We start from the raw sequence: 12,546 nt of genomic DNA on the forward strand, positions 1-12,546 counted from the left end.
TGTAGTGGTGTAGGTTCACATGCGCCCACCCTCCTCCCTGGATACCTGTGTGGATTACAATTACAAGTATATACATATTACATTATTTTCTCACTAGGATGCATCATCCTTACACTCAATCCTCACCCGCCAAGCAGAAAACAATCTAACAGAGTCTAGGACCATGCGCATTTGCAAGCAAGAGGAGTCACCAAACCTCTTGTCTCAAAGAAAAACTATTTGCCCACTACCGAGCCCAACACTAGATGGCGGACTCATACTAAGCATGTGAATCTACAGTACAACACACCACAGACAGTAATATTTTCCTTTTGCTGATGGCACAGTGCAGTGGTTGTATGATGAAGGTGGAATGTGCATATATTACAGTATATTAAAAGCACAGGCCGATGCAAGTCACAAATATTACCCAGTATGGTCAAAAACGCATTTTCTTCAGTTTGTCTATTCAATGACATTTGACATTCTAGCCATACTGACAAACGTCCATGAATCCCATGACAACTAAGCAAGGTCAGTCAGACACCCTAGTAATTTGCTTCATCCATGCTAAAGCTGATCCAGTATGTCCATCATGCAGTGAACACAAGACTTGTAAGTTTGCTGCAAACACATTTATCACAGCTAATTACAACAGGGCCAGTGACCTCCGTTGATGAGCACACTGCACAGACATTATTTGAAGGTTCAAAGAGAAGTATGGCAGTCTATCCCAATGGGCGTCCTAGAGAAGGAAATGAAAGCAACTGTGAATAAGAGGTCTTTTAACATGTATTTCTGTGGAGTGAACCTCTTATGGAATCTAGTGTACTGCTTGCTATTCTGATTCAAGGATATCCTGCTAAAGGTGCTTTGCTGTAGAAACAAATACGTTACAATGCTGTAAATACAGTTCTCTAAGGCTGATAGCTTTCCTGGATGCCCATGTGGTGCTCACTTCTTCTTGGGCTAAGGATCATTTACCATCTATATCTTTAAAACTGTTGCATGAAATTTGAGAGATGGTGCCGATCTGAGGGACTGGTGTTCTGCACACTTTATAGCTGAGATTTGGATAGAATCCAGTGGTGTTTGTGCTAATTTACTTACTATGCTCATAACACTTCAGATACATTTAAAGTTCATACTGATATTTGAAAGAAATTATTGTGGGACTCCCAACTCAATGACTGAGCATGATTCAAATATGTAAAGTTAAACATGTACATTTTGACCCACAGATTAAATTGCTAGAAATTAAAATAATGAAAAATATAGTCCGTTTTAGAACGGACAGTGCGGAATGGCCATCAAGCCACATAGAATCCATTTGTGTGGCATGAAGTTGCCCAATTGCTTATGTTTGTGAGAGCATTTTGACTTTTCCAAAAAACTACCTACCTCTCTCTGCTGAGGCAGGATATACTTAATTTAGTTTGATTTTAGTTGTCTTTGTTTGAGTAGATCAGTTGGCTTATCTCCAGCAATGTTCAACATTTCCCTTTTCTCCATTTTTGGTTAGATTTCCAGTCTTTGACGCAACTTTTTGCAAGATTTGTTAGTAAATATTCGCATAGGACTGGTTGCATTGAGTGCACGGGTGCCTGGTTTATTGAAAATAGAGATGTATGCTGAGGCATACAGAATCTTTGACGAGGGTTACTTAAAGTCAAAAAGTATGTTTATTTAGATCGTAATCTTTAAACAAATACATAGCAATTAATTATTAATTTAAAATATTCTCCAATGATCTCTCAAGCCAGTTAAAAGTTAAAATCTTCTACCATTGGTTATAAAATGATCTCTCCTTAGATACACAAGTTAGAAAATGGGTGCTCATATAATTGATTACTTCATTTAGTTCCTATCCTATTAAAATTAATAAAAACAGCTAACTCTAGACAAGGTTCAAATTCCACAATATACAATCTTAAAATATTATTTCTGACTTATTATAAAACTTTGTACTGCCTTTATGAAATTCCCTAGGGCAATTGCAATGTCAATACTAGGTAATTCTGTGATCAGCTCGATTGCTTGCGCCCGAGTTTTTATACCATATTTTACAAATATAGGGCGCAGCCAGACTTTACGCTGTTCTAAGATGTTTATACAGTCTAGCAGAATGTGCAAGGCGTCCCCTTTTGTGCCCAGTCTACATTTACAACACCCGTTAGGATCCAACATTTTGGTTTTAACTTCTTTATTTGTTAGCCAAAGGTTAATCCCAATGCGCAGCCTTAGGATCTCTTTCCTAAACCACGGGTTTGGTAAGAAGTCCAGGTAGGGGAACCAGTTTTCCTTTGCCCATGAGTTCATCATGAACTCTACCGATATTTTCTTGCCGAGGTATTCCCTATCCACATTTCTAGTAGCTACTTGTCCATTGAGCTTTAACTCCTTCTTTGTACACTCTACTATTAGGGAGTCTCGGCATATGTCCACTTTCATGTTCTCGCAGGCCTGTACCATTTTCTTCCTGCACATCTTTGCCCAATTTAAGCTACTTAGTTGTATCTCTTTCCGACACCATTGTGCAACTTTTTGCTTTTTGTCCATTTTCATTTTCAAGGCGTTTCCAAAATCTAATCACTTCTGCTTGTGATTGTACCCCCCAAGCAGTTGTGCCTAGTTCTGTTCTTAGTGCTTGCACCATTGCTGATGAGGGCAGGGATAAAAGATTTTTCAGGCATTTTCCTTCCTCTAGGTCCCAGGCTCCCTTACCGCTCAAATAAAGGATTTCTGCACCACAGAGTACTTGCGGTGGAATCATTGCACTGAAAGTTTTTAGTAGTGGTCAATGGGACTTATCCCCATACTCGCGATTAAACATTTTTAAGCCAGCGATTGATCTTTGTGCCTTCGCTTTTAGGGCTTCTAGGTGTGTTTGCCAGTTTAATCTTTTGTCGAACCACACCCCTAGGCAGCGGTATTCATTTACAGATTCTAATTTAAGATCCCCTAAAAAACAATTAAACTTAATCGCTTTTTTCCCAAAGCATAGGATTTTTGCCTTGTCTAGATTTACCGTTAAAAATTTATTTTTACAATATTCATTAAAAGAATTCAGCTTCCTTTGAAGGCCTATTTCTGTTTGATCCACTATTACGAGATCATCCGCGTATAACAGACACGGCACCTTTTTGCCATTCATTCTTGAGCTGGCACTACCCTTCACCTCTAGCCAAGCTGGTAATTCTGATAGAAATATGGAAAATAGCTGTGGGGCCAGTACACAGCCTTGTCTCAGACCGTTTTCGATGGGTGTTTTTGGCGTCAATGAGCCCTCTGTGTCCCTAATTACTTGGGCCCAGTTACCTTGGTGTAATTCTTTTAGTATAGTCAGCAAATCTCTTGGGATATTTTCGTTAATTAATGTTTCCCAGAGACAGCCCCTATCAAATGCAGCGCGGAAGTCAACGCAGCAGCAGAACTTTCCGTTCTGCTCCGTTGACTTCCTTGCCATTGCCCATAAAGAGAAGCAGTGGTCTATTGTCAAATGTCCCTCTCTAAAACCTCCCTGTTCAATTGGTACTATTGAATATTCTTCGACCCAGTTGTTTAGTCTATTTAAGACTAGTTTTGAGAATACCTTTTCCCCTATGTCCAAGACGTTTATCAGTCTATAGTTTTGGGGTTCCCCCATACTGCCCTTTTTGTGGATAGGTCTAATTATTGCACACTTCCAGTTTAGTGGCATTTTACCTTCTGTTTTATTGCACCCTTCCAGTTTAGTGGCATTTTACCTTCTGTTCGAGGGTTACTGCTATAGATTGGCTTACACATCATGACAATTTTTTTCTGGTGTTATTATCAGGTCCAGTATTATCTTGCTTGCTTGAAGGATTAAAACAGCCTGAAAATCTGTGATGGCATAAGCTAGCAGGGCAAATACATACGCTGTTCTATTAATCCATAATCTCAACAAAAATAAAATACTTAGGATCAAGTGTTTAATTTGTATAATATTTGATTTGTGTAATCCCCTCCAAGTTTCTCAGTGCTTCTAGTAAATTGAGCTCTACCTCACATCCTTTAGCGACTTCCCATACGGTCTTTTGATACATTTATGTCTAGAACCTTTCTCAAGTGAAAATTTTGATTTTTATGTGCTGATTTGTAGTCTAATATAGATTTGCCTCCAGTGAGGGGTAACGCGGGACCAAAAAGGGCTAGCAAGTAATGGATGGAAAAATCAAGTAATTTTATGGTTTTGTTACCAGCCTCTTCTTTTTTTAAATGACAATTTGAATTTCTATTTCACGATTTGTGTTTTTATTATTTAATTTATTTGCAGGAGTGGTAAAACGAATTATCCCAGCTGTAGCATCAACAAATGCAGTAATAGCAGGTAAGAACCTTCCTATTAGATTAAAGAATTTAACTTTGTATTTCATCTAAAAACTATGCCTTTTTTCATACAAACTGAACAATGGTTTTTAGATTTGTTTTGCCCCAAGTGAATTGTGCTAGAGTATTTTAACAGTAGAATAATGGACCTGGTAACTTACATTAGTAACCCAATTCTTGATGTTTTTTTCGCTTTGGCTAAATATGGGTAATAGCTGTTTTTCTAAATCTGGAATTTTATTTTCCTATATTACATGGTTGCACTTAAAGCTAAAAGTAAACCACTATTTGATCATAATTAAAAACTTGAAAGTTGAAGCGTTCCAGATGGCAGAGCAAACACAAACCATTCTTATACATTTCAGGAAGTCTGCAAAAGCTTATTCAGAAAAACAAAATGCAAAATTGTGATCTTAGGCAGCAGCATGCTCGCCACCAGTGAGCATATAGTTCTAATTCCTCCCCAATTTGAATGACTGTTTTAGATTTTTTCATTCATTGCTTCAAATGAGGATACAGATGACAAAAACTGAAATTAAAATCAACAGGCTCCTCCTGAGAAGAGGGCAAGAACACCTTCAAAAGAGATACAAGAAATGTAGTCTTTCTAGACGCTGAGGTACTCCTCTGTGAATCCTTGCTTAACAGTGCCAAGCATGAAAGAGTCTGCCAGAATCGAGAGAACAGAATAGGTTATGTATAACATGGACATAAAATGCAAATTAAAATGGCAGTAGAAAAGTAACAATTTCATCAGCTATTATAATAATTTCAAAGTGGTTTTCATGCAATTCCGCACAGAGGACGCAACACTGAGATCATGTACAGGTTTTGTAGTTCTTTCATCATTAACGATATTACCCCACATTCTTGTCTGTATCATTTCCTTTTTTTTTTTTTTTTTTTCAGGCATAATAAGTAGGATATCATAGCAGTAATACATCAACTCAACTGAACTCAAATAATACAGCAGTATTAATACATCGCAGGTTTTGAAATTCAAAAAATGGTTACAGAGAGCAACATAAATAACATCGGGGAGATAAAATTATAATACATTGTAAATAAACTCAAAGATCAATTATAGATATATTCAACAATCATCCAATACCACTCGGCATAATACCATTTTTCCATTCAGTTATTGGTCGCCATAGTGTATCTCCTCGTAATTTAGATTGAAGCCCTCTTGTATTAAATATTGCGATTTCATATCTGTAAACTGCTAAAAAGCGTGCTAGCCACATCTGAAAACTTGGAGGATCTACGTCTTTCCATCTTGCAGATAGAAGTATTCTAAATACAGCCATGCCAATAAAAACTAATCTTTCTTCAGATTTTTTCAAATTTAAGGTATGGTCATGGCCAAGTAGAAATAAAGTTTCGGATTCTGGTATTTTATGTCCAAAAATTTCTTCCCAAAAAGAATTTATCATATTTTTAACTAAGATCAGATCAGGACAAGTATAGAACATATGGGTAAGGGTTGCCGGCCCTTGAGTGCATCTTGGGCATAAATCATTCTCCCATTTGCCCCATGTAAATAATTTAGCGGGGGTAAAATAAAGGTCAAAGACAGTTTTATATAGTTGTGCCTTAAGATTACTCGCCATCAATAACTTTTGGCTCATATTTAATACCTGGTTTAGATCTACATTTGGATTATTCAATTTTAGCACCCACTTTCTTTCGGTTTTGTCAAGATCATCATTCTTCATACTTAAAAGAATATTGTATAAGGTTCCAATTCTGGTGTTTGCTCTAAGTATTACTTCAATAATTTCATATTTATGTAAGCAGATTAGCGATTCCTTGGCTTTTAGTGTAGCAAATATCTGTGCAAACTTCAGAAAATCTCCGTTCGGTAATTTATATTTCATTTTTAAAGCTAGGAAAGTTGTATCATAGTCATTTATTAAAAAATCGCCTATTGTCTTAATTCCCAGCTTGGCCCATTGTTTTAGAAAGCCAACTGAATCCTGACCCTGAATAGCATTAGAATGTAAGAGTGGTGTATAACGATTAACTCACTCAACTTGAGTATATTTAGCGATTTTGTTCCAAGTTTTCCAAGCATTAGTCATAATTTCTCCTTTAAAATCTTTATAGTTTCTTGTCTCAGTTTTTCGCAATAGTAAACCTTTTGCCTCCTGGCCAACCAAAAGTTCATAAATTGAAGGTATTTCAGCACGGCCCTCTAGATTCTCTTCACTATATCCTTTGAGCATAGGTGTAAGCTGTTTTAACTGTGCTGCCCAGTAATATAATACCATGTTAGGTATGGCAAGGCCACCTTTATCAACAGGAAGAGACAATAGCTCAATGGATCTCCTAATCTTCCCATTCTGCCACACAAACTTAGATATAAATGAATTAATCAACATTAAAGTCTCTTGTTTAATGGCTAGTGGTATTGCTCGAAATAAATAGAGGCATCTAGGCAACGTATTCATTTTAACATAGCGGACTCTTCCTATAATGGATAGATGAAGACTATTAACCCTTTCAAAATCATTCTTAATTTTTTTCAGTAGTGAATCAAAATTGATTTGTGCGACTAACTTAGTATTTGCACAAAGTTCAATGCCCAAATATGTAGCTTTTTCGGTTCTTCGTGGATCCATACAAACTGTGTTTGCTGTGCTTATTATAATAGTCTTTCCTTTATTGAGAGAATATCCAGAATAAGGCCCAAATTCAGAAGTAATTGCCTCTATTTCATGAATAGCCTCTGTAGGTTCGATGTAACAATCGCAATGTCGTCAGCGTAGGCCAGTATTTTTGTTTCAAAATAATGGCTAGCAACAGGTTTAATATTAGTACTCTCAAATAGTTTCAAAATAAGGGGATTGATATATAATGCAAATAAAAGAGACGAGCATGGGCAACCTTGCCTAGTACCTCTTGTTATATTAATATATTCAGAAAAAAGTCCAGCCGCCAAAACTTTAGCTTTGGGGCGGTGATACATTGATTTAATTGAGTTAATAAATTTGGGGCCAAAATTATTACGTGTCATAACTTCCCAGAGAAATTTCCAGGTAACACGATCAAAAGCCTTCTCAGCATCAAGTAGGATCATCGACATTCGCTCCCCCCTGGCAGTCATGGCATCAAATAAGGCAATTGCCCTACGGATATGATCTGTAGTTCCCTTTCCAGGAATGAAGCCATGCTGCCATGGGGAAGCGAGCTGTTCAATGACCCCACTGAGTCTGAGTGCTAGAATTTTTGCATATAATTTAGAGTCCGAATTGATAAGAGATATAGGGCGATATGAGGTAAGGTGTTCAGGAGATTTTCCCTTTTTCGGAAAGACGATTATATTAGCTTCCTCCCAAGAAATTGGAGGTATACCATTAAATTGTATTCCAAGAAACAAGTCATGTAAAATCGGTAATAATTGATGGCTAAGTAACTTAAATAGCTCAATCGGTATCTTATCGGGACCTGCTGCTTTGCCAGATGCTAATAATGATAATGCGGCACTAACTTCCGTAATTGTGATTTCTTTTTCCAGATCCTCTCTTGTATCATCGTCCAATAATTTCATAGCCTCAGGGTTGCTAAGAAAATTGTTTAAAAAATGTTTTGTATCTACTTCAGACCTCTTAGCATCCTCTGTATACAACTTCTGATAATATCTCTGAAACTGAGAGTTAATTTCAGTTGCGTGAGTAAAAGTCTGCCCATTTTCTATTATCATAGCGATGTCTCTTCTTGTAGTTTTCTGACGTGTACTGAGCGCCAATTGTCTGCCCACTTTCTCTCCGCTTTCATATAGTTGTTTTCTATGCGACTGATATGTCTCGGCAGCTTTCTGACTTAATTTGGAGTTTAATTCTGATTTTAGTATTGCTACCTGCATCATCACCTGACTCGTATCTTGTTTTTGCCTAATATTACAAATATGTTCCTCCTCAGCTTTAGCTAAAGCAACTATTTTTATTTCGTATTCTTTCTTTTCCTCATTCCTAATTTTAGATTGGTAACTAATAGTTTCCCCCCTTAGAGCGGCTTTGTAAGTATCCCAAACAGTATTTCTTGAGGCACTAAATCGATTCATACTGAAATTCCTCAGTCCAAGTTTTAATGTAATTGATATATTCTTGATTGCATAGTAATTTCCTATCAAAGGACCATGTTGTTTTTTGAGTATAATTGGCATCATACTCAATTGATAATATTAGGGGATTATGATCTGATAATGTTTTTGGAAGTTTGTTTATATGGGAAGAAGATGTTAACTCTTTAGATGTAAAAATATAATCTATTCGTACGTACTTTTGAGGGGGATACGAGTAATACGTATAGCCAGGGTCTGTTAGATTATTTTGCATCCAAATATCAGTTAGCCCAAGGCTACATATTAGACTACTTACTGCACGGTAAACCTTTGGTTTCCGGCCTATATACTTAGATGTGGTTACATATGGTGATAAGGGAGGTGTTAGCGAGATGTTAAAATCGCCGCAAAAAATTAGCGGGCCTTGCCACATAGCTAATTCTGTTTCTAAAGTTTCAAAAATTTTAGGATCATCCTGATTTGAACCATAAACAGTACATATCGTGATTCCACTTACTAATTTAGCAATTGCCCATCTTCCATATGGATCAGATGTACAGCGTGTTCCTTGTCCATGGCAGTTCTTAACCAATATTGCAGCCCCTCTTATGTTTGTTGTTTGAGATGAAGCTACTATTAAATTATATCCCTTCAATCTTAATAACGCTCGTTTATTCCAAGGGATATGGGTTTCTTGTAGGCATAAAATGTCTACAGGATACAGTTTTAGTAATTCCTCAAGTCTTGCTCGCTTATCTCTGGCCAGTAAACCTCCTATATTCCAAGTTTGTATTTTAAGCTTACCCATTATTGATCTGGTAGTTTTGTCGATTAATATTGCTCAAATCATATTCCATGTACAAGTCCTGCTTTATATTTTCCATAGTTAAGTCTATACCTGCTATTACGCCTGATTTTTTTCCATTTTCTGCTTCCCCTTCCCCCTCCCTCCCCTTCCCTCTTCGTTGTCCCTCCCTCTGACCCACCCCTTCTCCCTGCCCTCCCCCCTTGCAGAGGCTATCAGACTCAACCAGAGTCTGTGTGATGATATTGCTGTACTTCTACTGAGCTACCTTGTCAAAAGAATAGAAAAGTCATAAAGCAAAAAGAAAAGAGAAGAAGGAAAAAAAGGGGGGATTCTACATCACATATCAAATCATATCTCATAACTATATTCAACCTATCATACATTCCCTATTCTATACCTAGGTCTGCTAATCCGCTAACTCATCCATCGCACATTCTTAAAACATCAAGAGGAATGGTGAAAGAAACATATCTCATTGTAGTGTGTAGGTTATTAATTCTAACCATCAAGCATTATGTCCCATCAAGCAAACATTATGTCCCAAATGAAGGAGATTTTATCTAAGATATTTCATCTAAGTATGCTTTAGCTTTTATCTCTGACTGGAAAAACTTTGTCTGGCCATGATGGACAATCTTAAGAGTAGCGGGGTTATTCAAAAAGGCCAGAGCGCCTTTGTCTTGGAAAGATTTAATCAACATTCGCAGCCTCCATCGTCTTTCAACAGTCGCATGGCAAAAGTCAGGTCTTGAGAAGAAAGAAAATCCATTACAAGCTATTTTACGATCTGGCCTCGCTTTCTCTGCCACTGCTTGTCTAAGTAAAAAATTGCCAAAGTACACTAAAACTGCTCTTGGATATAATCCTGGTTTGGCGGTGGATTAAAGGGGACTCGATGGGCCCGTTGAATTTCAACTTCCCAGTTCCAGTTCTGTAGCTCAGGCATAGCTTCGCTGAAAAGTTTAGTAATGAAAGCTCGTATATTTTCTCCCTCCACTTTCTCTGGTATCCCCAGGATGCGAAGATTATTGCGGCGCTGCCTATTTTCAAAATCTTCAAGCTTCCATTTAATATCCGTCAATTCTGTTTCCTGAAGCTTAATTTTCTCATGGTTTTCAGAGGAGTCCTTCTCTGCTGCCATTACCCTTGTTTCCATTTCAGTTACGCGCTCCCCAATACGTATGCACGTCTTAGATAGTTTTTTTACGACCCCCTGCATTTTCCGCAAGGCTGTGCGGGATCTTCTGCTATCCTGAGCAGTCTCTTCCCTGTGGGCTGCTATGGCTTGTAGAATAGTCTCTACTGCAGAGGGGGTTATCTCCGAGTCGTCTGGCATGTCTGAGGAAGCACCTTGATTGTAATCAAGATGACCTGTTGTTGTTTTCTTAAGTACAGTTCTTGTATTACCTTTAGGTTTAGTCTTAGTCTTTACAGTGTTCGGCTTCTGCCTCCCCTCACCATAACTATCTTCTGAGGAATATATATGTTTCTGATTCCTCATCCTCCGTTGACTCAAAACTTTCAGACCATTCCCCTAATATGTCGACTCCAACCTCTTCAGTTTCATCAGAAAAAGAGTAAAACTCAGTGAGATCTTTTTCCCCCTCTGGTAGTTGTCCAGGTTGTGCAGGTTGTTGTGGAGCGGAATTTGAAAGAGGATTGTTAACCTCCTTAATTGTTGTAATTTGTTTAGAAATTAAATGTAGGGACGTCTCGGGCCCTTCTGGTACCTCCTCCGAAACCGTTGATTCCACTAAGCCTGAAGGTATTACAGTTATGCTAGACTCACTGTGATTAGTGATTATCATAGGCAATGCTCCTGGTGTAGGATTAATCTGCTCATTTTGTACACCTAGTATATTGCCTCCAGGACCTGAAGAAGACATTGCCCGCCCCTCCTCAAGTTGCTTCTCCTTGTTTACCACTCCTTCTATAGGTACATTAATTAAGCTGCTATTGGAAACCTCAACAATTGTAATGTTATTGATAGCGGGAGTTCCCATATGCAAAAAGTCTGTTGTGGCAATTGTTAAGTTTTCAGGGGTAATAAGGAGGTTGGATACTCCCTCTTCTGGGGCAGGAGTAGCATTTAACTGTTCCACAGCTGAATTACTCTGCTCCCCATTCATTATTGGGGTAGATACAGGCTCAAGCTCAGGCTCATTCTCAGTCTCGTGCTCGGTCTCAGGTTGTATAATATTTTGATTTGGGGTCTTTTTAAGCAATAAATCAAGCACAGTCCTCCCCCCTGTACTGCTTAATCTCCTGCGAGTCGCTAAAATTTCCTGCCTTGAAGTACCCTGGGGAGAAGCAGTTGCAGCTACTTGTTTTTTGGCTCTTGCTGTCTTTACCTGTAGCTGGTCTTCGCCGTCCATTAATCCCTCGCGTTGCTGTCTCTCTGCCTCTTTGCGAAGCACCCTTGCTGCCTTTGCAATCCTGGCTCTGGTCGCAGCAGCTGAAGTACTTTTTGGCGGCATCACGGTGTCTTTTTCCCTCGGCGCTTCCCTCAGCAACAGTTTCCCTGAACGCCAGACCGAACCACACAGAGTTGAGCTGGCGTTTTGCCGCGCTGTTTCTCGTAGCTGACACACCCTCCGTAGTGCTGCTGATTGTGTTGTTACAGTTTCCTTGGAGACGCCGCGTAGAGGAGCCGGATTCCACCAGAGGGTGAGTGTATCCAAGTGCCGGAAGATTTTCAACACATTGTAGCAGTATCTCATTATCGCATTGTCTCAGGAGCCTGCCACTGTATCTTTTTCGGCGTTTCAGAAGTGTCAGTTTCAGTTTAGAAAAAAAAGCCGCGTAGCCGTAGTCAGTCTCATTCAGTGCTTTTTCCCCATGGCGCCCGGGGTTTCAGCGTGTCGGCAATCGGCGTATTCTTCCTAAAAAGCTCTACCAAGCAGTCAAGAGTCTTCAGGAATCTCCTTTCGTCATTATTTGCTCTTCTTAACACACGCTAGGAAGGAACGTAACAATGTAGCCTTCAGTGTAGAATCCGTCAGTAAAAGCAGTCCGATAGTTCACATCATCGGAGCTCAGTAGAGTGCTGCAATCAGCCTAGCGTCTAGGCCGCCATCTTGCAGAGACCCGTCTGTATCATTTCCAAGTTCAGTAACATCTGGCATACACAACGGATGTCTTGGATGAAAGCACAAGGAGATTCAGCTTCCTGCAACGCGGGCACATCGAGTTGTCTTTTTTTATTTTGTTGTATTTCCACAAACATTGTGAAGACTTATGTTTTTGAGTGGGTCGATTTACCACAGATCACTCCTGTGATCAATATTCTTTGTGCTCTTTCTGTGCCCCTCACTTTCATAAACATGTTGGCTAATCCACATGC

The 12,546-nt window shown here is 38.8% G+C and overlaps 1 protein-coding gene across 5 annotated transcripts in view; it reads left to right on the forward strand.

Annotated features, from left to right (window-relative positions):
* UBA3 (ubiquitin like modifier activating enzyme 3) overlaps nt 1–12,546 on the forward strand; it is a 220,298-nt gene that overhangs the window by 114,106 nt on the left and 93,646 nt on the right. For all 5 annotated transcript variants that reach the window (XM_086939034.1, XM_086939033.1, XM_086939036.1 and 2 more), the window contains exon 12: nt 4,277–4,330. In XM_086939034.1, the coding sequence (XP_086795160.1) occupies nt 4,277–4,330 (54 nt within the window). The remainder of the gene's footprint in view (nt 1–4,276; nt 4,331–12,546) is intronic.

The sequence above is a fragment of the Lissotriton vulgaris genome, chromosome 9 (assembly GCF_964263255.1).
Source record: "Lissotriton vulgaris chromosome 9, aLisVul1.2, whole genome shotgun sequence".
Classification (NCBI taxonomy): domain Eukaryota; kingdom Metazoa; phylum Chordata; class Amphibia; order Caudata; family Salamandridae; genus Lissotriton; species Lissotriton vulgaris.